The sequence below is a fragment of the Aphelocoma coerulescens genome, chromosome 2 (assembly GCF_041296385.1).
Source record: "Aphelocoma coerulescens isolate FSJ_1873_10779 chromosome 2, UR_Acoe_1.0, whole genome shotgun sequence".
Lineage (NCBI taxonomy): Eukaryota > Metazoa > Chordata > Aves > Passeriformes > Corvidae > Aphelocoma > Aphelocoma coerulescens.
The window spans coordinates 138,935,102-138,961,629 of NC_091015.1; the positions used below are offsets into that span (position 1 = coordinate 138,935,102).

The 26,528-nt window shown below is 43.6% G+C and overlaps 2 protein-coding genes across 4 annotated transcripts in view; both read right to left on the minus strand.

Moving 5' to 3' along the window:
* The window catches only part of PAG1 (phosphoprotein membrane anchor with glycosphingolipid microdomains 1), a 112,510-nt gene extending 104,504 nt beyond the window's left edge, over positions 1-8,006 (minus strand). For all 3 annotated transcript variants that reach the window (XM_069005000.1, XM_069004999.1, XM_069004998.1), the window contains exon 1: positions 7,727-8,006. The gene's annotated coding sequence lies outside the window, so the exon portion shown is untranslated. The remainder of the gene's footprint in view (positions 1-7,726) is intronic.
* Positions 7,723-14,675, minus strand: LOC138105267 (class A basic helix-loop-helix protein 9-like). The gene is made up of 4 exons (XM_069005015.1): positions 14,311-14,675; positions 13,280-13,397; positions 12,968-13,096; positions 7,723-8,354 (listed from the first exon to the last, which is right to left on the minus strand). The coding sequence occupies exons 2-4, from the start codon at positions 13,347-13,349 to the stop codon at positions 7,723-7,725; spliced, it is 831 nt and encodes a 276-aa protein (XP_068861116.1). The 5' UTR covers positions 13,350-13,397; positions 14,311-14,675.
* Positions 14,676-26,528: the final 11,853 nt, after the last annotated feature.

Genomic DNA, 26,528 nt, shown 5'->3' on the forward strand with positions numbered 1-26,528 from the left:
TCAGAGCTATTCTTAAGCTAAACTCTATGACAGCATTTCAAAAGAAAGTATTTTGAAATGTGCTTGGTGAATATTCCAGACTAAAGTAAGTCTGCAGCCCCAGGCTTTCTAGTTTGCAGGCTCTAACAGTCTGAATGTTGGTCTATGCACTCCACTAGAAGGAAAAGTAGCTGCTATTTATTGAAGGAAGAAGCTTGTGGAGACAGTGCAGTTTGTTAGGAGATCACCCTCAACACCCTCAGTAGCAAGTTCCTCAGCAACCTCTTCACCAATGTCTGCCAGTCTCTCCCTTGCACTCCAGTCTCCCAAACCTGCGTGCCTGGGTGGCAGCCTGAGCAGTGGCAGGTGTCAGAGTGTGGTGTAGGCACCAATGCTCCTCTGCACCCCTCATTCCCAAACCTGAACCCCTCTTCCACGGCTCTTAACTCCTACTCTTACTGACCTCCTCATTAACTCTCCCCCACCACAGTGTGATCCCTAGAAGAGGGCTTCAGGTCACCCTTCCCTGTGTACCTTTTCCAATCTGAAATCACCTTGCTTGGATGTTAGCAGCACCCCAGGTAAGCTTTCCCTGCAGCCCTGCGCCGTGGCACAAGCCCTTTCACAGTCACTGGAAACAGCCTGCCTGAGGCAACTGAACAGTTTCCTTTGCCATTTTTTGTGAGCACACCCCAGCGGTGGCTCACAGCTGTGTGGCAACAAGCATATCCAGGGCTTTCTCTCCTTCAGTCACTTGTGAACGACGAGGCTCTAATCCCTTTGGCTTCAGCTGCAAAATTCTCATTGATTGATAATGGATTTTCCACTGATGTAGAATCGGGCACTTCGACTACACCACTACGAATTAACAGAAGAGAGCTCTGTTAATCCTTTATAAGCAAGCTTAATCTCGTGGTTTAGAGAAGGAGCAAAGGCTCTGTTCTCTCCAGTATCAGCCAGAATGTGATTACAATTTCAGAAAATCTTCCTCTTTTTCTTTGATTGATCCAATATTTCTTTAGAAGACACAAATCCAGACACTACCACAGATGCATACTTCTGCCAAGTAAAAAAGGAAGAGTTTGAGCTATGAATCCTGAAGCTGAAAGCTGGGATCAGCACTCTAGGACTTCCAGTTAGTCCACTGAAATTGCCGTCATCTGGAAACAGCAGTCTGACAAAGCCTTTATAGCGTTCACCTTTCAATTAAAAAGAGTAACATCTGAAACCTCACATTATAGCAGCTGTAAGATTTGTTAGGGTTCTCTCTCAATGATGTGATTTGAACATTTTCTATACATTATCAATAGTTAGGGCTATTAAATGCAAGCAAGTATTAGCACTTTTAAAGACTGTTACAGACCTGGCTAATAACTCTGAAGCAATCAAGTCATCAAAAAGATAAACTGAACTTACATTAAGACAGTTTTTCCATTAAAATGAGATTTTGTTAGATCAACTCAGACTTTAAGTGAGTGGACACAAAACAGTTCTTTTTTTGCAGCAAAGGAAATTCATCATTATGCATCAATTTCTGGTAAATAGGAACTCACTCCTGCTCCAGTGAGAAAGCACTGCTCACCATGACTTGTCCAATTTTTAGCAAACAGTCTGAGCAAGGATACTTAATGGTATCCTTAGCAGTAAAATCATGAAAGATCAAGCCCAAATATTACAGCTGTAATTGGTACTGCACAGCAAACAGCCCTTAATTTGACGTCTTGTCCTGCAGCACACCAGATGCAAACATTCCATTGATTTAGTAATTCACCATACCCACTGCTTCTATACTAGGATGCAAAGAAATCTTAAATACAGCAGCTTAGTGGTTCCTCTAGAACACTGGATTGCCACATATCTCCATGAAATGTTTATCTTTGTCAAGCATTCCGCTGCCACTGCTTAGCTGGATGACCTTTGGAAGGAGCAGCAGAGGCTGACGCACACCTTCATTAAAGCAGCGCCTCCTTCTTCCCCCGCCTGCAAGAACAATGAGTGCGGGAGGGAAGAGGTGAGCAATCCACGGGGTAATGAAGAGATTTTGTTTCAGAGGGTTATCAATTATTTATGAGCAAATCCCCAGATGAACACATCCAAAGCTGAACAGTTTTTAATACATTTCACTTCTGTACACACAGCACAACGCAACCGGATGCAAGCTAAACTGGACTGGTCTGACTATTCGAGGTGTCAAACATGGAGTTCAGTCTGGACATGAGTAAGTCTCCATTAGGTTCTTCAAAGTACAATGGTCTCCTAGATTGAAATCTCTTTCAAAAAATTCCTCTAACACTCACAGAAATAATTCTTTACGGTATTTCCCATTCATCAAGATCTCAGAAAAGAAAAATGTCATCCTGAAGAATTTCTGTAATTATGCTGACATAGTTGTCTAAATAGTCTAATACTCAAATTCCTATATGCCCAGCTGTGAATGGAATTTTATTCCACAATGCAATTAAATGGATCTGAACTCTTCCTATTAAGAAAAGACCAAGTAAAGGTCTTTTTCTCCAGAACAGGGTTTATCCTTTTTAAAACAAAGACTTGTTTTTAAAGTAAAATTATTTTACAACTTTTACAACTGTGCTTTTTAAAGAGAAGATCTGAAGACTCTTTCCATGATATGGGAAGGACAGACATTACACGCTCTTCACAAGCAAGGGCAGTGAAACCAAACAGTTGTATGTGCAAGACACACTTCCCACAAAAAGTCATTAATCTGTTTACAAATGCTACCACTGAAAACAATCATCCTGCAAGTCTCAAAATTACACCCAATCCACTGGCATGCAGTGAATGCCCAGATGTGTAGAACTGTTCTTTGAGCTCCAGTTTCCCACAGCTTCCAACCAACAAGATGCTGCCAAAGTCACCACCACCACTGCAGTCACACTTCAGTGACTGTGTCTGTGGCAGCTGTCATGACGGCCCCGAGGCCACCTTTAACACCCAGCTCAGGTACTCTGAGCCAGGACCCCGCCTGGGGCACTGCCAGGACATGTCCTGCAGACCAAGCCCCACAGTCAGGTTTGCACCTGGCCAAGCAGTGGCACACCATGCACACATGGCCCCAGAGGAATCTGTCATCCTGAGCTTGGAGGGCTTTCTTGGTGCATCCTGGGCTGAGCGCAGCCGAGGGAGAACATACAGCAGGCCCTGCCTCTTGGAGCCTTGTCTGCAAGCTGCCTTCCAAAGGGAAGTGTCTGGGGAGGCACTCATCAAATAATACATTTTGAACTACACATGGAATGAACACTTCCTGCCTTTATTGCACAAAACTGCAGAAGAGCCATGTCTCTCACATTCCCACTGCCCTTTCCCCTTTAGACCAGCATTCACCTTAGCATCTGCACAGCTCCAGAAGCAAGCTCCATTCCTGGTCTAGCCTGGGTAGACTAAACTGTTCTGGTATCAGGAAAACAAAATAAAAAAAAAAAGCCACTTAGAAATCCATTTTAGATTTGCTTGCATTACTTTAAAGGGTTTACTATGTATTTGGATGAAAGGAGCCCATTAAGTACATCTATATTTACTTCATTACAGTGTGGCTCTTGAAGTTAGATGAAAAGATTTACCCTGGCCAAGTTTGTTTATTCATCAACATCAGCTAGATATATTTTCAAAGGCTCATCCTCATCGCATTTACATGAAAGCACACAGATTTTTTTTCTTCCAACAGTTGTAAGGCATTCTGAGAGCTGGGAAAGGGCAAAAGAAACTTCAGTGAGAATTACAAAATCAAGGAACAGTAGAGGCACAATTCCTATCATTTCCGCTTATTTATGGGGGTGGAAACCCACTCTTTCCCACCTGGAGTCATTCTTCTCCTCATGCAGATGCATCAACAGCAACAAACTGCAGCTGGATGCTCAGTCCCCAGGACTCAAGCCCCGATAAAGGCTCCTGGCACACTGCTTACCCTCGAACATCACAAAGGAAGTGTTAACCCCTCCTGAAGCTCAAGAGCTTAAGCAAACATAACCTCCCAAGTTTATAAAGTTTTTCTCTGCACTTTGACAAGAAAAATTAGAATTGTTTTTCCACAGGTAGCTCTGAAGATGAGCTCTTCATTACTGCTAGCAAAGTATTAAGTAGAAGCCCAGCCAATGATTGAAGCCAACTGTACAAGTCCTAGTTATCTTTGACAGGAACCCAAACACAACTTGGTACTTGCATGCCTTTATTATCAAAATTTTATCCTCAAGTTATTTACATATTTAAATGACATTTATGGGCACTATCTTTCCTCATGAGTTTACACTTTCCCACGGAAGACTTCCAGAGTGATTAACAATGCTGATCTTTATCCTTCACACTGACTATTCATTCATCCTTTCTAAAACGAATACTGCTTACATACGACCCAAGAGGGCTGTAACAAGGCAGTATTTATCTACCCTAATAATCTGCTGTGGCTGCTTTAATTAAAACTTGGTAATATCACATCCATGAAGCAAAGGCACACCTCCTGCCACTCGTCATCTCCACCTCACAGCTGTGCTTGGTGCACCTTTTCAGGAGCAAGCTTTGGACGTTCCACCACCTGCAGCTTGCCCACCACTGCCCAGGTAACTGTGGGCACAGTGTTGCCAAAAAAACTGCTTCACCACAGGAGAGAAGCAGAATTAAAGTGCAGAGGGGTTTGCAGTTTGGGGCCTTGAGTGAGTGACTTAACACCTGCAGGCTGCCACTCTCCCCAGTTCACAAGCAGGGCAGCACTGCTGGCATGGCACACGGGGATTTTGGGAGGTGAGGGACCAGGGGGAAGGAGCGACTGATGGAGAACCTGTGGAACAGCGCAGCAATTCAGAGCATGAGGGATACCAGGATGCAGACAGGGGAACAGCAACCAAGGACATCTCAACCACCTGCAGTAAATTTGCAGCCAAATCAGGATTCAGCTTCCTCATCTGTGCTTCAGCTTTCACAGGTCCTCCATGAGCCCAAGTGATTGCATAGTGATTTCAAAATTTAGAGTTTACTGCTAGTAGTATTGCACAAATGAGTGTGCACTGCTTGCCCTTTCCATGTTTCCCCCCATGCAAGCAGTATCTTATATGAACATTTACAAATGGACTATTTTCCCAAGGAAGAAGCTTGAGCTTCTTCCCTCACCAGAATTTTTTTGGCATTATTATACACAGTATAATAATAATAATGATGATGATGTTATTATTATAACTGGTACAAATAACTGATGGCATCCGTGGGATGCCAGGATGGGCAGCGAGCAGCCAGGGGAGCCTGTCTACAGGCTACAGGCCGTGCAGCCAGGCTCTCATCCAGCACCTCTCCCCTGCTGGCTCCATGCAGGGCCTGGGCCAGCAGTTGCCATACATTCAGCAAACCCTCAAGTATGGGAGGAGGCCACTCCCCTTCTCAGCTTAGCAACCTGGGGATAAGGGTGAGTGTCAGCCTCTGCACCCCTTCACCCTGCCTGGGCTCCCTTCCAGTCACAGCACAGCCACCAGACTACAGGACACCTGGCCCACCCCACTGCTGCTCCAGGGCTGAGCTACCCTCACATCCTGTGCCTCAGACCTGCTCCATTCTCAAGATCTGGAAGCAGAGGCATTGTTGTAAGGGCCTGGGTAATGTTATTTAAATGATTTATTGTTTTAATTAAGTGTAACATGTTTTTGAGTCTTCTTGGTCTATTAATCTTATTCTTGCATTATATTTTGCAGTTGCAAATGATATGGGTTTGGAACTAGTTTGAAAAAGCCCCTCAGTTCTCTATCCCCATCCTTACTGGAAGGAAAATAACTGTCCTGTTCCAGCCATTGAACTCTACAGCACTTTACCATGGGCATCAATGAGCTGATAAACACATTTAATTCATTAGTGTGTCAATGAAGTTCCCAGTGCTCTGGGAAGGAGGGTTCCTTAACTAAATGCCACTGCACATCCAGCAAGAAAAACTTGATTACTTTTCTTGTGGAATCCTCAGTGCTCCCTAAAATATAAATTAACTCTAAGATCATCAATAATTTCTGGTTTAGGACTTGGAATCCAGTTGCCACTTTCTGATCAATGTAACTTTAATAGCCGAATAAATTCAGAACTTAAGTTATCTAGTAGTACTCATTGGTATACATGATCTAAAGCCACAACCACTTGCAAATGCCTGGCAATGAGGCTTATGGGGAGCACTGCATCTTAATAGATTACCCATTTCTTTTCCTTGTTAAATGACATCTCATAAAGGGAACCAAACAAAAGATAGGTGAGCTTGATGACAGTCATATCCCACAACTCTTCTTCATTCGAGCAATGTGTTGCCCTCAGATCAGGTTCTCATTTGGAAGTTGCAGATCCCCATTGCTGACCTGAATATTGATTTTATGTTAACAAAATTCTGTGTTGAAATGCTAGTTAAATATAAAACTGCTCTTGTACTTCAGGCCTTCAAGGTGTTACACATGCTGGACTATTTTCTTTTTCAACGAGTGCAAAAGATACACACCCCTTACAGGAGATGCCCCACTGGCTGAAGAATTTGGCCTTTGTTAAATAAGCTAAGACCTGAATTAATCACTTTTCCCATTAGGGGAGGCACTTTTGTCACAATGAAGCCGTGCACCTGCAAAATTTTTAAAGATTCAAAATAAAACCCCCTGGAATTTGAAATGTCTTGTGTATTGCCTAAGAGAAACAAATGCAATGACAATGTACTTCCATTTACCTACTGGGTATCTTTAGCAGTGTTTGCTTCTACAAATTCTCATAACAGATGCTGCTCCGATCATCACTTATTTGGAACACAGACAGACTTTGAGAGGGCTAAAGAGGATTTGCTTCTGGTTTCACACAGCGTGCTTGTGTTTTTGAAGTTTAATTTAAAAAATAAGAACCCTGGATAAAACTTAATCAAGTACAGCTGCTAGGCTTTCTAGGCTGCTAAAAAGGTGGAAAATATTTTCTGCCAAAATTTTATCTTTGCTCTTTGTCTCACTTTTTCTGCATTTATTGCTTAATGGCTCAGTATTATTTCAAAGGCCATTCCTTTTATAAATGTAATCAACTCGTGTATTGAGCACCACAGATGATATATTACTCTCCTTAAAACCAAATCCCTGAAGGATAGATTAGAAAGAAAGGTTAAGGAGCTCTATCGTTCAAAGCACTATAGTTCAGACACCTATAAATCACTATGTTTGTTTATTTGGATAATTTGCCCATTAGCGTCTGTAACATCTCAAGCTACACAACTTTCTGGTGTGACCGTGTGCCAGTTCCTCCTTTCCCTCACCGGAGCACGAAGAGAGCCGACAGCTCCGCGCAGCACACCCGGCACTCGATGCGTTAGGGACAATCTGCGCTTGCAGCTCTGTTCGAGGAGCAGCCCCCGCTCGCCCCAGCGACCCCTTCCTCCTAAACACTGCCCAAGCCCAAGAGCAGATGCCACTGTGAAACAAACTGGAGCCTGCCACTGCGTAATAGGATTTCAATGGAAATACGGTTACGGGGCTGGCTGGCAGCGGCGGGAGCGGGGAGGCGCGGTAACCCCGCGCCGCGGAGATCCGCGCAGCTGACCCCTCCGGGGCCGTGCCCTGCCCCTGTGACCGCTCCTGCCGCGATCACCCCCGCAGCACCCACCGCCCGTGCGCCGCGCCTGCCCGCAGCGCGGACCGCGGCCAGGCAGGGGCAGCCCTGCGGCGGCCCCGCCACCGGCCCCCGCGGCGACTGCACCAGCACCCCCAGAACACACACACGGCAACTTCGCGCACCGCCCCCAACTCACCGGGAGGCGCCGGCCCCGCGGAGCGCTGCGCCCCTGGATGCCGCCTCCCGCGGAGCGCAGCCCGCAGGGGCCGGGCAGCGGCGCGGCCAGGGAAAGGAGGGAGGAGCGGCAGCAACTTGCGGCGCGTCTCTCGCCTCTCTTCTCTCCTCTTCTCTTCTTTTCTCTCCCCTCCCGTCTCCTCCTCCTCCCCCTCTCTCCCTCCCCCTCCTCCGCCCGGCGGGAGGGTCGGGGGAGGCGGCGGAGGGGCCGGAGCGCGGCCGCGGAGCGCGGCGCGGGCAGGCGCGGGCACTGCGCATGTCCCCGCGCCCGCCGGGAGCCGGCAGCGGAGCGATGGATGCGGCGGCGGCGCCGCGGGCCGGCAGCGAGCGCAGCGCGGCGCGGCCCCTGCGGAGGCTGCGGGCGCACGGCCGCCGCCGCAGCGCCTTGCTCCGCTGCCCGCCTTGCTCCGCTGCCCGCCTTGCTCCGCTGCCCACCTTGCGGCACTGCCGCGGCCCCGGGGGGTCTTGGCCGTCCCCGAGCAGCGGGGAGCAGCTGGGGCCGGGCCGGCGCTGCGGCGGCGGATGCTGGGGCCGCCGCCCCGATTGCTGCACAGGGGGCTGCGCGGCTGGAGGATGCTCCGGTGGCCAGCCTGGAAAGGAGGAGAAAAGGAGGAATTGAAGCATCCTGGTTTTGGTTGTGTTGTTTTTCTTTTTTTTCCCTTGTTAAGTGAGCATGACTAACGAAGGCAGGTATTTTGGCAAAAGGGACCTCGGCATAGTTTCTGGCGGCTTTTTAATGTTGTACCAAGGTCTTTAAGCGAAAGAAATAATCATATTTCTATGTGATGTAGGGAAGCGCAAGGACTGCAAATGAAAAGCAGTGTAAGAGCAAAGGCAGGAAAGGCTGCAAAAGCAAAATACCTAACTGAGCTCTCTGGGGACTTTTTTAGGGAAATTGCACAATTACTACAAGTTTCCACCCATATGTAAGGACTGATTTAACACCCAGTGAGCTCTTACTTCCTGAGAATAAGTTCAAACCCCATATGCCATTCTGCAGTAGCACTGCTGTCAGATGCGTGGCTGGCTTAAGGTTTGAGCCTGGATCTGCATTTGGTGTTTTCCAAGCAAGGATTTGCCTATGCAGGAAAGTGCTGGTTTGTTGCTTGGTTTGTTGATTGTTTGGTTTGTTGTTTTTTTTTTTTAATCCAAATACAGCAATACCACCAGCATTTTCATTTTCACCTAATCTTTGGCAGGATTATAGCTCAGTTTATTATCTCCATGCATATCCATCCAATGAATCCTGAGAGCTGATCCTTTCTTCGTATCGCCTTTCATTATTGCCAGCTGTTAGGTTCCTGTTGATTTGTTACCTTTTTTTATTTTTTTTTTAACCTTCTTTGAGCCCTTTATCCAACAACTTCTGTCTGCACTGGGTGACATAGTTTAGCAGAGCCCAGCCCATCTCAGTTTGTCCACAGGGCCCCTGCAACAAAATGCTTATTATTTTAGCATGTAACCTGCCAGTTCTTGTGATACCCAGCTGATGGTTGTCATTTTACCAGTCTGGTGTTGCTTTTCTTCTCTGTTCCTAACATGCCACTATACTGGCACACTGTAGCTGACCTAATGATGTTTTTCTCAGACTTGGTTCTCTGGTTTCTTTTACCCGCAGTTCCTGCAGAAAGTGCCCATCTCCTGCTCTGCTCAAGCCTTGTAGATGTCCTATAAAGAGCAGTAGGCCATCATAGCCATTTGGTGCCTCTGTAGTGTTTTCAGTTTAAAGTATGAATTGTGAAATTGTGATTTGTTGGAAATTTTGGAGGCTAACAGTAGTCTGTAGGTCCAAAAAGACTGGAAACAAATGTTCTAGCAGCTACTCCCCTTCAGCTGTATCTTTTGGCACAGTTCGATGTCATCAGCAAAATCCGGTTTCTGTTGAGTCTTCACAAGGGATGTACAAAGCGTGCCAGTAGACTGAAACCTAGAGGAACTTCCCATCTCTTTAACCCTACTGTAGACATTCCCGGTCGCTCCAGATAGTTAGTTTATTTGGATTTAATTAGTTGAAAATAACCTTTCAAAAATCATAAGCTGAATCAAATCAATATATTTGCTTTTGAGCAAGAGTCACTACATATGGTATAAAAGGGTATTACCATAGCAGTTTGGACTCTCACCTTAACCTGTACTCCTCTTAAAATGGAAACAAAGCCAATGACAGTTCCAAAGAAGAGAGGTGGCTTTTGCTTGCCTCTTCCTTTCTTCTCTCCCACCTCTCTTCTCCCCTTTGCCCTCCAGCTCCAAATACCTTTTGGTTTAATTTACCTGCCTTTGCTTTTAGAAAGAAGACAACTATTGGATGTTTCTCTTTTAAATCTTGAGAAGTGGAGTTTGTTCATTACCTAACCTTTATTTGCAGCCCTAGTCAGCAAACAGGCTGGCCAGGAAGGTCAGGGAGGTCAGAAAGGGGAAATGCAGAGAATGAGGCAGAGGAGCCTGCAATCTCTTGACAAAAGGGAAGGATCAGCCATGGAGTCAAAACAGAGGAGTAGGAGGGGAGTATAGAGGTAACGGGCAGCTGGTAGAGATGGAGGGATAGGAACTGCATAGGCAATAGGCAAAGATGAAGTCCTTCAAAAAGGCTGGCAAAAACCAAGCACTCTTAGACATGATTAATTCTGCACTCTGCAAGAGTGAAACTATTCCCTCCTGTAATTTCTGGGACAGGCACTCCCAAAGGCCCCCACTGCTGCTAGAGCTCCATTATCTGAGGCATTGCAGTGGCACACCAGCGACGCACTCTCTGCCACAAGGGCCTTACAGTTTAGCATGACCCAAAATGCAACAAAGGAGCGTAAAAAATATTGTAAGAGAGTGGGACAGGAAGGAAAACTGGACTCTTGGAAGCCTACATTGCATTTTACATTATGTAATGTCACAGTTATAGTCAGAAGTAAATAACATACAAGTAATGTACACACATAGTAGCAACCCACCGTCCATCTCAGCCATTTCCACTGTCCTTTTCCTTTTCCCATTCAAGAATGAGGAAATGCCATGCATCCAATTTAACCTCTTGTCCAAGCGCCTGTTGTTGGCAGTAGTCAGGGCAGAAGGCTAACAGAGGCACAGCTGAAGCACAGTATGTGCTGCTAGAGGTCACAGCCTTTGACTTGTGGCGTTCTGTGAGAGCAGCAGTAAGGAGCAGCTAGACACGTACAAGCTTTGCTCTGACTCAGCCTAGAATAGCCCATCTCTGTCCCTTGTTCTGCCCTGCATCGTCCCCTCACAACTCTTGGTAAGTGAGCTGGGTACAGAAGTTACTTTTCAGCTGGATTGGTTCCCAGCCTAGCTCCCGGGGAAGGCATGCAAAGATCCTGCCAGCCAGTGCGGGAAGAGTGTCAGGGGCAGGCAGGGGGGCAGCAGGGCTTGTAGACGCTGCTGGAGATGTTCTGCTCCAGAGGCACAGACTGGCCTGAGCTGTGCTTGTGCGAAGCAGGTTGTTTTACTAAACTGAATTTTCAGATGCCTAAAATGGATTTTGGTACTCAAGCTGAATACCTGAGGTTTCATTTTTCTAGAGTGGTAATCACAAAGCCAGCAGTTCACCTCCACCAGAGGGAGGAGGCCCCGTTCCCAGCCATGCAATCCCACCATCTCTCTTTTGTCACCCCTGCTACCTGTGAATGAATGAAGCCCTTCAGTCACCAGTGTTGGTCACTAACCAAGCAGAAATGTGACCCTGAAAGAAACAGCTGCCTGGTTTTCTGCTGTGTCATTCAGTTGTATCAGTTCACAGGCAAGTCAAATGAGCTCCAGAGCTACCACAAGTGAGGAGGCAGGCTCTTTGGCTGGGAAGAAGTTTGGGTTAGAGGAGAAGGAAAAGGAGAAGGAACAAGACTTCCCCCTTATGGCAAGATCAAGCCACTGGATATGCTTAGGTCCTCACAGGTGCAGCTTTAGAGGTCAATTTACACGTGTTAAACCAGGAATACACACTGTGCAGGAGCCGGCAGTGCTGCAGTTTGCTGCAATCCCTAAATTCACTCCTATTTTATAACAGCATGGTCCTAGTTCCACATCTCTTATTCATGTAGAAATACTCATTAAAGAAGTTTTAGTAAATAAGTGAAGAAAAATAAGTTCTCAGCCTGCAGGCTTCTGCGCTTTGAGGAAACAAGTATCTTTTGAAGATATGTTGAGGTACATCCCCTAATTATCATTTGTATATAGTATAAGCAAAACTCATTATAAAGAGAATGCAACTTTAAACCACACAAGTGTAAATTTCCCATGAGTTCCTAATGCTGAGCAGTACCATGGGTTTCAATGAGCCTTTTCAGTGTCCCTCACTGCTGCCAGTTCCTGTGATGAAGTGTGCCCTACCTGCCTTAAGACAGGGAAGATGTTCATCCTTGCTAAGCTCCCTCTTGCTGCACACTGGAAAAAAAGTTCAAATAGACCGATGTGCTTCTTTCTTCATGCGAGCCCCGTGTCACTCCTAACTGCTCATCCCTATAGCACGGATTTTGTCCTCACTTAACAGAGTGTATTGTGACAAGGCCTGGAGCTACCCACAAAGATAGCAATTACTCCTCTATACGACAACTCATTGTTGGCCTGGTTTTCAAGAGGTCTGAGCAGTCCTACTTCTTCAAGGAGAAAAAGGGCCTGAGGATACCATCACCTCTGGAAATCAAGCCATTAGGGATAGGAAGGAGACGTGAAAGAAGACACGGGTGGCTCGTAGGAAAGCATTGCTTCCATTTAAGGAGTACGTCAGTAAGAAGCTGCCATAGTCAAGGGGACAGAGTAAATAATCTAATAGAACTTTCTTACAGGCCAAAAAATCCTCTGAAGGCCTGGATGGCTGCATGCCGCATCTCTGAAACCAGTGACAAATCACATTATGGTTGAGGCATGTAAAATAGTTCTGTCAAAGCAATGGCTCCTGGTGTGGCCGATGTGACTGAGTGAGACAGTCCTTGTTAGTGCTGCTGCCTGGTTAATGCTGAGGCCCCGAGGGCAAGTAAACTATCTTCTGACTGAAGTGTTGGGCCTAGGCTTCCTCCAAAGGAGAGAAATGTATCAAATGGACAAAGTCATTCCTTGCCATGGGGGTAGCTCTCTTCCATACTTTTCACCAAGGAGGAAGGAGAGAAGACCAAAATACTTGCTATATCTGCTGGACCCACGATCAGCCTTGGCAAATAACTGGTCCTCCCACTGTGGGCCCCAGCTGTGGCTTCCAACTCACCTTGCCAGCCTTGGAGTGCCTTGACTTGGCTGTGATTACTCCTCAGCAGCACAGCTACAGGGCAGCAGAGCAAGGGCTGTGGTACATCTGCCCGCCACTTTTTCACACACAGCTTTCCACCCAGGAATCCTATTGTCATGAGACATTAGATGTTTTAGGCTCATTAATTCTGGTGACACAATCCAGAAATGTATTTTTAGAGGGAGTGAGCAGGTGTCCATGGCAGCATTTTTGCTGACAGTGCTGCAGAATTGCTATTCAGGAGTACTTGGTTGTTCTTTGTATCTTGATTTGTTATTCTTAATATTTTACCTCTTCTCAGCTTCAGGGATGGCCTGGATGAGACAAAGGGAAACACTTGCACACTTGAAAGGACTTTCATCCATCAGACTTCCACTAGTAAACTTGAGAAGTGGTACTAATGATTTATCTGTAGTATTGATTGTAGATGATGGTTGGGAAAGAGACCGAAAATAAGAAATTAAAACTAATGACTGTACCAGATTGAGAAAATATTTTGATTCAGAAAATGACATCAAAATCATGCTTTTTTTTTTTCACACAAGTATCAGAAATCTGCATAAAAATTATTCAGTCAGAAAATTGGTTGCTAGTATTAAAAATAATGACAATCGATATTCACAGTTACAAACTATTTTCATTAATGTATTTTTCTTCGCATAACTACCTTAAGTAAAATCTTTAAGCCTGCTGTAATATAATCCTCCATCAATATTTTTAAACTGCTGGACAAGAATATGTAGGATCACAGAACTCATTTTCTAGGAGAAACAATACAGTAAGTGAGTATGACCCAAATCCATCTGAATGTAATTACTAGGATGGTAAACTGGCTTCTAATGACAGTCACAAGCATCATGCTTGAATCTGCAAATTATTTAGTTTATCTGAGCTCCCACTCTTTGTATTTATAAACGTACCTCTACATTTTAGTTTGCAGCAGCAAAGTTCAGGACATTCTGCTGGCCTTGGGAAATTAAGGATCTATTTCCCATTGCTAAATATGAACAGAGATGCTGCTGTAGAGAGGCTGAAGTGATCTTTAAAAACATACCAAAAACCCTGTCAAGAAATACATTACCACAGAGGAGCCCATTACAAATATGTGGCCTGACCACAGGGCAGGTATTTGGAAGCAAATCAAAACTGAGTACAAAACCAGATTTTTCAAATTCACTACTACTCAATTCAATTAATAGCCCACCTGTTAAGTGTAATGAACCTGAACATATTGTGACCATTAATGTTCTAAAGTAGCCTTTTGTCAAAAAAACCCCAAACCAAAACCGAAACAACATTGAAAGGCAAATCAATGCCATTACCTCAGTATGTGAGAGAGTGGCAAAAGGTTGATTCTTGCAAAGGCTAGAAAAAATCCCTTGCCTTTAGGCTAAGAATGATTAATTATTACTCACAAAGACACCAGAAAAATATGGAGAGCAGGAAGGAGGAGTGCTGAGGTCTTAGTCCAGAGCAAGAGCTGTGGTGGTGCATGAAGAGAATTACATTTCTCAAGATGAATATTGTCCTAATCTGAGATCAGAAATTAGTGGGCAAGGTAGCCCACTCCCATCCCAAATAGGAAAGGGCGAGGTCTGTCTAAGTGGTTCAAGGACTGGGCAAGTAAGGGCTCAAGTCACAGTGGGGAGGAAGGGTTAGTGAAAGGAGTCCAGGCAAACGCTCCATTTGAATGACAAATGCTTCACCAGTGTGACTCCTTTTCACAGCTGACTGCGTTTAGGAAGAGGTTTGAAGGATTACAGCCTGAAGTGGTTGACCTTTCCCACCTCCCATGCCCGGAAGCTGGAGGTCAAAGAAAAGGTTCGGAGTTCCATGGCACGCTAACCACCACGTGTGGGGTGGGGTTTCATGGCTGGCTGCCTGAAAGGAAGCACCATCACAAGGGCTGCAGGTGGGGGGAGTGACCACAGGGGCATCAGCTCTTCGGAAAGCAGCTGTAGCCCGAGGGAGGTGAGCTGAGCCAGTCCTGGTGCACAGCTGTGATACCATGGAGTCCAGCTCCATACAGTCTATTTACCTTTGAAGTCTGCGATAGTTTTTCTTTCAGCTTCTTAAATGGCTTTGAATTGTCAGGCAATCAGAAGTGAAGCTTGGAAGACCTGAAAAAAATTAATAAATTTTTTGAACCTCATGAATGATTTTTATGGGTATGTATATCTCCCATCTCTGTTGATGTCTTACAAATAAGAATAAAGGATTTTTAAAAATAACCTTGAAGTTAATTTTTAATACAGGAATCATAATTAATTAAAACTGCAGAAATTAATTTTGAGCTAAATGTATACCTGAGGTCCCCCAAGACAGGGATGTATTTAAAATGACAAGCAAACAAAATCCATTATATAGACAGAAATTACAGACAGAATAAAATTTAAACAAGTACTTATTTGAAATGCAAAAATGTAATCTATCTGTTTTAAAATAAGTTAGATGAATTATTTTTCCACTTTCTTTTCCCACCTTTCTAAATCTTGTGGAAGGACACATGCCTCAGGCAAACTCTGGAACTATTTCCTTTTTGATAAAAGGGTCTTTCTGTTTCAAAGGCTATCTGCTCAGTAGTATAGCTAAAGCTATTTCACATTCAGGAAGAGTAAAGCTTTTGATTTAGTACAGTGTTAATGTTAGGAAAGATGCTTAATCCTCAATTTTCTGAAGTGTCTTTAAACTACTGTCAGATATTACCCTATATCAATATGCAACATTCACTCTCAAAAATGTCTGCTACCTTTTTTTTTTCTTTTTGTAACAAGTAAATATAAAATAAATAAGCCAAGTTATTTTTTTGGTTAGTATTAGCTCACTTCCAAGGGACTTGTTAGAGGGGGATCAGTTGTCCTGTGTTGGCTGAACAATCCTGGTATACAGCCCCTTTTGTTTTGACATCTTCAGACACTTTTCTTCTGGGGCTTACAGGCTGCATATCCTGCTCCTGCCTTTGCCACCTTACATGCTCCATGGGGTACCCATCTGGGATACTTTTTGGGCATTGTTGTGTGGGTGTTTCAACTCCAGTAAAATCTGATTTCCCCATTTCTAACTACAAGATAGGGTAACAGAAGAAAAACGTGGAGAAACTCCTATAACTCTGTAATCTAGTTGGCATATACCACGGTTGTTCCCCTCTGTGTTACCTGCCTAACACCTCTCCTATGCTAGCAGATAGATTCCCATGCAGCGTTAGTCAGGACAGGGCCTGGAAACAATGGAAGAGGAGCAGAGGGAGAGAAAACCTTCCCTCTTCCACAGAGTTGGTGGTCCTATCCACAGCAATGGGGACACAGCAACAGAGGTTTTCCCTCTATTTGCAGCAAGCCACAGCAGTGCTGAAACACTCTGCTCCCTTATTCAGTGCTGTGCTGGTGTCACCACTTTTTGACTTACCATAGCATTTATATCAATGAGCCCCAATCATAATTTTTAAAAATGTGATTATTTTACTGTCCTCAATTCCTCGAACTGGTGACCAGATCTTAAGAGCTGATGAAGAAACAGTACGGAATTCTCTGTGTATCTGTCAAACTACAGTGTAACAGCTGAATTGCCGACTTGTGTCTTTTTTTCTTCACTAGATCCTTTTCCTCCCCTTTCCCACTGGCTGCACTGTATAACCATACCACAGAGATGTTAATGTAATTACTGGGCAAGACAAATCAATGAGGGCTTTGAACTGCCTCAGTGTTGTGTTCATGCCCTCTTTTCGGGGGCAGCCCTTGTACAGCCTGTGCAGGGAAGCAGAAATGTGCTCTCTAATCACCAGGTCCTCAAAGGACTAAAGCAATGCAGGAGATCATTTTACCATTACAGTGGTGGTGATACAGCAGTTATGCTATCTGTGCAAGATTCTGCTGTAAAAAAACATACTTCAGGAGTTCCCAATGCAGCTGCAGAAAATGTTGTTCCACTTTTTGCTTGAGGCTGATATTATGAAATCAGAAGCAAATCCTTAAAGAGCTTAAGATAATAATCTGTTTGGGTTTAATTTATGAGAAGTCTTTCTTGTGTTTAAGAGAGTGATTAAGGATTTGCTTTGTATAAGCTCACACATCTCTGTCTGCTGGCATCAGAGTCAGGTATTGCTTTGTCTTTTTTTTAGAGTGAGAAGCTTGTATCTCCAGGCCTGGTGCCCTGCACCACCTTGTTTGACAGCATCCACCTACCATGGGCACAGCTTGAGGGGCACAGATGCAAAGGTGGAACGTGCCATGTCTGTCCTGGTCTTTTACCACCTTCCTCTTGGGCTGGTAAATATTCCAACACCACCTTCCTGAGAAGCTGCCTTAGCAGGGAGCAAGGGCTATGGAGAAAGCTGGTGTTATTTTAACCTCAAGAATTAGTATACTCAACTGAGATAGACTGTGGTATCCAACATTTAGCTGGTTTAATTTTATGTACACATAATCCTGGGTTTAGTGGAGCTGCTATTTTGCATGAAGAAAGAAAAAAAAAAAAAAAAAGGAGGATCTTCCAGTAACTTTTTTACAGAAAGAAGAAGAGCAGCAGAAGGTCATCAAAGATTGTAACATATCTGGGGCTGCAGAGACTGCCCTTTGAGGCAAATTCCTGTTGGGCATTTCTATGTCAGCTCATTCCTTGTGTGTACTTGTTATGAAAACTATCCTTGTTTTTCCCAATACTGAGATTTCAAATTCCATTTTGTGACTTAGTTTTGTATTTTTGCCATTTCAGAAGATACTATATTCCTGTAAAACATTACAGTTTTATGGTGCTGAAATGTCAGGAGGATTTGTAGTGACTTTAACCAAACCACCTGAAAAGTAGGTCAGTAGCTATACAAGTTCGAGAGAACTGCAATGCTACAGCAGAAACTAAGTTAATCCTGATGTATATGATGAATATACCTCCTAACCTCGCTGCAGGGGACAGTGTGAACATAAATATATCTTCATTAATCTTTTCTCAACTGGTTATTTCCAAAGGGGAGGGCCTCATGAAATTTTCTTTTTCATTAGATACCATGGGGCAAAATCTGTTGAACTTGTTTGTTCAAACAGAGGCATCTAAATCCAGATTTAGCCCATAAACTCTCATGAGGGGAAAGTAAAATTTCATGGTACAGAAGAATATGTAATAAAACATAGTTTAAATTAATTTATATCTGAAATTCCTCTTCCCAAAGTAAACCTGCAATTAGGTATACTCAGATAAAGAACAAACTTCTCATGGTGATGGTTCAGCTAAATGTGTAGATTTAGGTCTAAGCAGCTACACAAAGTCACTGTTAAAACCCTGCAGGAAAGCCCTGGTGTATTCTGACTTAGTGAGTTTCCCTAGAGCAGTTCTTCCCTGCTGTATTTCATTTCAGCCTTGGTTTGTTGCTTTTAAATAGCTATTTTTGAAATTCTGAAATCTCTTTATAGCTGGCAGACAGAAAGCGTAGGCTGCAAGCAGGGAAATGGGTAGGGAAAAGGAGGGAAGGAGGGAGAGCAGATCTGAAGTACGTCAGAATGAATGCAAACATTACATTACATAATGTAACATGTAAACACTTTTAGAACAATGTTAAAGCCTTTTTAGACTGAACTGACACCAGAGAACAGCACAGGGATAAGCACACTAAGCTCACATATATTGCATGGAATCACACCCAGAACAGCTCCCAGTGAGCTATAAACCCTTGGACTAATGGGATGAAAAAAAGGCAAATTATGTGTCAATAACTTAAAATGAAATTAGAAATATCCAAGTAACTATAGGTTGCCTCAGATGGGGACTGATGGGGAGAGGAGGGATTATACAAAGGATTTTGGTGGCCTCTTAGGTGGTAGGAAAACATGAGCTCCTGTGGGATGTGTGGCTTCAATGGACATGACAGGACAAAGCAGGAGATGACAGGAAGAAGCACAGCAGTAACCAACCCACTACTGAAATAACATCCAGACTTCAAAGGCTGGGCATCAGAAGAGTGGTGGGAAAATGGCAACCAGAGCCATTGCTGGTGCTGCTGGGATGATCAGCAGAGCGGGCTGTGCTGAGGGCTGTGACAGTCTGATGGCCCTGAAAGGTCTTGTCCTGATGAAGAGGGGACTGCACTGGTGAGAAGCAGCTTCTGTGCAGATCAGATGATACTGCTGAGAGGTAGAGGTATGAGTGAGAGGACCACAGCTGTCCTCCAGGGCTTTTCTTTGGGTGAGAGAGCTAGAAATATCTATAAAATAATCTAATTAGTTTGTAAATGAGGAGATAGCTGAAGTGATCTGTCACAGGCTATAAATAAAACAGTTCCGAAAACAAAGTTCTAACAAAGACTTAATGAGTGGAAGCTGGAGCTGGGTAAGTTCAAGCTAAAAATAAAATGTAGATCTTGACCAGTGAAACACCTTATGACAGGATGTGGCTAGCTTCTCTCCCACATTAAATCTTTAAATCAGGATTAGATTTCCTTCCTTAAAAAAATTCTCACAGTCAGCAGAGAGGAGTTCAGCACTGTGCCCAGGGTAAAGGGTAAAATCCTAGACAGTTATGCTGCAGCCTGCAATGATGCACCCTGAGCTTAAAATCTGTGACTTTAGAATAACCACCCTTGAGCAATATGTGATTAGAAGGCTTGAAAATGTGTGTTAATTAACACTGAAAAGCTAATCAAAGTGGGTTGGTAAATCAGGCAACCATAAAGGACAAACTATAAAAATAAGTAAAGTTTCAGCACTAGAAAATACGTGGGAAAGAAAAGTGTTTCCAGAGAGGAATATTTCTCCTTCAAAGCATCCCTAAGTAAGATAATTAATTTATTGTAGGCTTTTTGTGGCTAATGCATACTTGGATGTTCCTCACTTGTGCCTAGGTACATGAATTGCAAGAAGTCCATGGAGTGTAGGCCTTCATGGGGTTACAGAATTGCCATCAGGCTGTATATTTTCAGCACAGTCTCACACTGAAAGCAGAGATGAGACTTGGGTCCTCCACAGCAGTGAAGGATGAGTGGAGGATGTCGGTTTCTGTGAGACACAGCTGAATGGCTCCAGCTTTGCCCAACTGAGAAAGGCTGCAGATGAATTTGCTATAGGAAGGTAAACCTTAGAAGCACGTAGATGCTTGTGAAATCCTCTTGGGATTTCATCCCTAGTGTCTTAACGCGTCTGGTTAATTGTCAAGTGCCAAGTTTACATTCTTCAATTAAATGAGAATGATTACAAACTGTCTCACCCATTGTCATAGAGGCAAAGGTTCCTTTCAACGCTAATAAATTAAATTAAATTGGCTCAAACCCTGCAACCCCAGACAGATTGGCTTTATGTTGAGAGGCATTAGTTTGATTGACAGCTGTCTGGTTGACTGAGAATGGTTACCAGAATGAATAGCATCAGACAATGGGGTTTTGTGTGTTATGGGAGTGATTTTACATGAATAGCCACAGCATCAGCTGGTGGATGCAGCACCTGGGAGAAGCATCCAACCAGTAGCATTAGTGGCTTTAGGTTAGAATAAAAAGGGATTCTTATGAAGCCCTGAACATGTGGCTAAATACATGTAAATACTATCATTGTAGCTCTTTCTAGCTAATTCCAGGTATTGAGCAGGAAACCCTGTGTATTTGCAGAGATCAACAATTCAGTGACAAAATGTATTTCACTTAGGAGATTTTCTCCCCAATTCTTGCCAGTTAGCAAACACTGGGATGAACATCAACACCTAGAGTTTAACTTCATTGTCAGGAAGAGGATCTAACTGATCTTTACCTGTGTGTTTTAAAAAGTCTTTTACACCATTAACAGCTGCCTGCTCACCAGATCTTCCTGGTTTTCAATAGTTTCATCAGATCACTGTCTGCAAGTGTAAGCCCCTACACAGTGTCACTGGTAAGTTATCTTTGCCAAACCTCATCTAACTTGCACTTACTGTAAGGAACTGCTGCAACCTTGCATTCGCTATAGGAAGCTGTACTGCCACACCAAATGCCACATAATGGTGTTCTGGCAGCAGATGGTTGCATAGAATAAGAAAATGGTTTGGGTTGGAAGGGATTTAAGATCATCTAGTTCCAAACCCCCTGATTTGGACAGGGACACCTTTCACTAGACCAGGTTGCTCAGAGCTTCATCCAGCCAGGTATTGAACTCTTCCAGGGATGAGACACCCACAACACCTTTAGGAAACCTGTGCAGTAAGTAGTTGTCTGGGAGCAGTTCAGCATTAGTGTTGCCAGTTTGGCTACCCAGCTAGTACAAATCAATATGGTTCTGCTTAATCTGTTAAGCATTCTTTCTCCTGAGGCTCTGGCATGTTGGACTTCTGAGAGGAACGGGAGAAGCTTGAAGAAAGATGCACACATTTTAAAAATTTACTCAACTGTTTTAAAGGTGCCTTTTGCTAAGGTGTTGTGTAGTTGAATTACACAGCTGTGTAATTCAAAATGCAGTTAAGCTGGCTGCAGTTTTGCAAACATTTAAAATTGAGGGTAGATAGCAAGGGAACTGAATGTTTCTGGTTTTAGGCAAATCATATCCTAACTGTGTAAGAAAGGCCTAACGTTCTGACTTGCTCTTATAAATTTAGGTACAAAAGAATTCAAAGTGATAATAATCCAAAAACAGGTTAACTGAGGAGGAATATACCATTAATTTCATCATGCAAACATAAGTGATTGACAGCTAAATGCATTTAGCATCGTGTTTTCTGGGCTAGTCCTTGTAGGTTACCTCATCCTGAGAAACATTCAGTCAAATTTAATTGCAGCAGCACTGTTTTCTGGCCTCTGTTTCTAGAATCTCTACTCGAGCAGTGTCACTCCTGTCTTCCTTCCTTCCCATGCTTTTGATGTTGTTCTCACAGCAGAGGCACAGGTGGGTGTAGCCATCAGCAAACACCTCCAGTGAGGGAACAGAAGCAGCCTGTGCAGGCGGTTTCACCAGGCTTGATGGGAGATGGGGGTGAGGGTGCATAATGGTGTTTGTGGTTTTTCTCACTCTGAAGATAAGGGCTCTTTCTTATCAATTTCTGTTTCTCTTCTCAGTGATGCAAGCACAGCAGATTTGCTGCTGACTTGTCCATGTGCTGTAGACGGTCATATCAATCAGTAAGAATGATTTGTACAGCAAAGCAGCTGGTGCTGGAGATCCTGTATCCATATCACATGAAGAAGCTGTATTTTTGCATAGTTTATGATATGATTATGTAATGACACCAGAAGTTTATGTCTTGGGTCCAGGGCGATGTTTGGAAGACACTACCTTCAAAGTTTCCTTTTGAGGCTGAAAGATGAAAAACCCAGTGAAGACAGAAGTGGCTTGGGTTCAGCGTACGTCTTGCTGAGGAGAAGCCGTGCCCTAGCGGTTGGTGAGATGGTATGTCTGTTCTGACAAGGGTGAGGGTTTTGACATCTCTATGTTAGGAATTCTTTTTTGTGGGTAGCATAGGACACAGAAAACTAGTGCCATTTTTACCTTCCCAGACTAAGCCGTGGATAGAAATTATGAAGTATATGCTTTTTTTATTTTATTAGCACAGGCATGTCTCTCCCACAGATGAAATTGTATAACAAGACATTAATTCAGTTTTTGCATATTAAGTTTGTGACAGCAAGGATGGAAGAATAGCTCCTGACAGTGCCACCACCTAGAAGCAAAGAGATGATCAAAATATTTTTCTAATTTTCAGTATCTAGCATGCTCTACACATTGCTATTCAATACTACATCTCTGCTGTCATTCATAAATTACTTCAGCTGTATTCCCTCCTTTAATGATAAAGGCACACTCCTTAATAAAAGCAATGTATTCCATTTTGAATCAATTAATTTTATGCGTACATCTTGACCCACAATAAAATGTGGAATAATTCTCTGCTGTAACACCCAAAGTAATTAAAACTACATGAGAACAGTTTTGACAATGTACTTTATCATCAGGACTTATTTTCCTGTCACACACTCAGAGGGCAATTTGATGACCGTGTAAACAATTAATCACCTAGGAATGAATAAGGAAAACTTTCTCAACAGTCCAGAGATTTAATTTCCGTAGCAAGCCCATCAGTACATAACAGCAGGTAAGTACAGATGTCACGTGGGAGATGTTGGCTGGGAGAGGAGCAGAAGAATATGGCTCCCCTTTTTCCCAAAAAACTATCAGTTGCTCTGCTCGACCATCTGAATCAAGGAGCAAAAGTGGCGAGTTGCATCCTGCAACACAAGTTGCAACCAGACACCCATGAAGACAAGTTTTTAATCCATCAGGCCATTGTTATTTGATGACATGAATGTCTGAAGTAGCTGATGTGCCAAGTTGGATATATCAAGCTTCCGCCTTGGTATGAAGATGCACATGCTCTTGACTTGGCTTCACCAACAAGGTGACATTTGCCTCCTTCGTGTCCTCCTATCAGCAGCCCCGTCTCATGCAGTGCAGTAGCAATCTCCCCCTCCATGTCCTCACCTGGCCCTCAATGCTGCATATGTTCACAAAAAGGTGAAGAAAGCAGTGCTCCTTTTTTGACTGTTACATGCAGTGTCTGCTCCATAAAAAGACTTCTCTCGAGACTATGCAGAGTGAGAAAGATAGGGTGAACTATTCAAACTGAAATCTAAATGTAGAGCAAGTCTCTACTTCTGGAACCTTGAAGGTTCATGCTTGAAGGATCCACATACTTGTGCCTTGTATCTGTGTCTTGATCAGGAAGACAGCAAATGCATTAAAGTTTAATGTATACGAGTCAGGACACAGATGTGCCCTGAAGGGAGGTTGTGCTGCCTGTCCTGTGGCACACCTGCAGCAGTGTTGTGGTGGGGGAGGAATTTCAACCTGCAATAAATCTGCTAGAGATGTAAAGCAGTACATAGGAACCTGATCCTCTGCAGAATTTTGACAAGTGTGTAGGGATCCTCCTGCTGCAATAAGGGAGGTCTTTAGTATTGCAGCCAGAGCACAGAAACTTTGGTCCTGGATTGTCTAAACTTAATCAAAGCATGTCCTGGATTTGGGGTAGAAAATCCCAATTCTTGAGTTTCTCCCATTCCTGCCACTGTCAGAGAAGCACTACAGGGAGTAAAATAGGGAACAGGTCCCTGAAGGGCCTGGGATAAACAGAGCTCTAATGACAGAGAAAGAGACTTGGAGAACACTGTGTACAAATTCATCTTTACCCTTGAAGATCAAGACTGGAAACTATTGAGTAGTGAGATGCAAAAGACTAGACGTAAAAGAGCTTTGTTTTGTTTAGAAAAATGCATTTCAGCAGAGATAAGCAGAAAGCCAGTATGTACCACTGGAGTGAAATTACCGAAGATAATTGCTACCTTTTCAAAGACAGAAATTCACAAAATTGTACTGGTGTTTCAGCTTTTGGGGTTTGGTTGGGTTTTTTTAATTGGATGCCCAGATAAAATACCTGCATCTAAGGACTGATCCTCTGAATTCCTGGTTCTCAGCTCAGCTGATGGATTATGGACCTTCATTTTTAAAAGTTCTGACTAATTGCACTGTGGATAGTTTAAAACACAAAGCTATGCAGAAATCTGCTGAAGCAGAATTTGTAACAGAGGTTTTTGCTGCTACAGCAGCAGTTAGCAGGAGTTGAGTGAGCTTTACCCAGTCTGGCAGTGTTTCTGTGAACAGTGACTGCAATGCAGACATACTCAGAACAGCAAAAGAGGAGTGGCTGCAAACGGTGAAGAAGTTAGAGTCTATCCCACATGCCAGAGATTTACTATGATGCTAGGCAATTAATTGCTTAAAAACTAGTATTTTCTGAGGTGTTTCCCCAACATATTCCTCATTTTTACACACTGAAGACAGCTGGCTTTTTTGTCCCTTTCTGAGCTAGACAGCAGCGGACGGGCTCTGGCAGGGTGCAGTGTGTCCCTGCTGGGTGCATCTAATCCAGCCTGGAGTGGGGCCAAGCAGAAGTGATAGCTGAGGGCTCAGGGAGCTTGAGTGGAAGGCAGGTTTCTGTGTCTAGCTGAGTCTCTGCAGGCTCCACTGCTGTTTTATTAATTGGCTGTGTAAAGGGGTGTCCTGTTTGGAAAGGGTTGAAGGAGATCTAGAGTAATCTTGGTCTGCCTTGAGAAGAAGCTCAACTACTTTAAAGTGCTGGTTATCCTGGTTTAGTCTGGGATAGAGTTAATTTTCTTCTTAGTAGCTGATAGAGTGCTGTGTTTCGGATTTAAGATGAGAATAATGTTGATAACACACTGATGTTTTGGTTGTTGCTGAGCAGTGCTTACACTAAGTCAAGGACTTTTCAGCTTCTCATTCTGCCCTGCCAGCAAGGAGACTGGGAGGCACAAGAGGCTGGGACACATGACCCCAAATGGCAAGAAGGACATTCCATACCATACGGCATCATGCTGAGCAATAAAACTGGAGGGAGTTGGCTGGAGGTGGCCCCCTGCTTGGGGACTGGCTGGGCATTGTTTCAGTGGGTGGTGAGCAATTGCATTATGCATCATTTTTTGGGTATGTTCTTTTATCAGTATTACTATTTTCACTTCCTTTGCTGTTCTGTTAAACTGTTTATCTCAACTCACAAGTTTTACCTTTATTTCCTTTTCTCTCCCCCATCTCACTGGTGGGTAGTGAGCAAGCAGCTGGGAGGTGTTTGGCTGCCTGCCGGGTTAAACCAATAAACCACCATAAATAAGCAAAACAGAATAGGGAAGCAAAGCCCTTCCTCCCCATCCCCGCTGATGAGGCCACTGAGGTCAGAAACTAACTGCCTGAAAGAGAATTACCAGACAGAGAAGTGTGAGGGGTTTTATATCTATGGAAAGAAAAAGCCAAACACTGATTTGTATTGTTAAAATCCTAACACGCACAAACAAGAGATCAGAATGCTCTCCAGTTGTAAAGGTTTTTTGTGTCTTTTAGGGCTGAAACCCCAGACCTTTGTTTAGAATAATACAACAGAAAAGCAAAGAAGATCCAAGAATTAATTATTTCTTTATGAGGATTTGTTAATTAATTCTTAATTAAGATGCAGTGTTAAAAGAGTTTGCTCTGTTCCCATATCATTTATTTACTGGAGGCTGCTTCCCTAGTTGAAAATGGCAGGGCAAAGCCATTTATATAGTCACAGTCTTACAACTCCTTATGTGTGACTTGTCTTGACTGACAGGATCACTGTACCTTATCCAAACAATAAGAAATCAGTTGTTCATCATCTCTTGGAAGACAGAGCTTCCTTTTCTTTACAGAGAACCATTCTGGGTAGAAAAAGAAATGTTCATTGCAATTTGTAAATAAAAGCCAGATATTTTCTGCATGGATCATTGTGTTTAGATGCAAATGCAGCCTTTGGATCAAGCTCCATTAAATGTACAGGGTAGTGCTTCTGAAAGGATATTGCTGATTTCTGCAATATTTGATTTATATATTACGAATTAAAAAGACAACTCCACAGCACAGCCAATATTTTGGTGTTATAGGCATTTAAACTTGCTGCTGGATGCCTTCTTTTGAATTCAGTTTGTGTACTCCACTGGGCCCACAGAATGAAGAGATCTAAAGTATATGTGTACAGTAGAGGAGAACTATTCACTTTGTGTAGATGTCTTTGATTCACA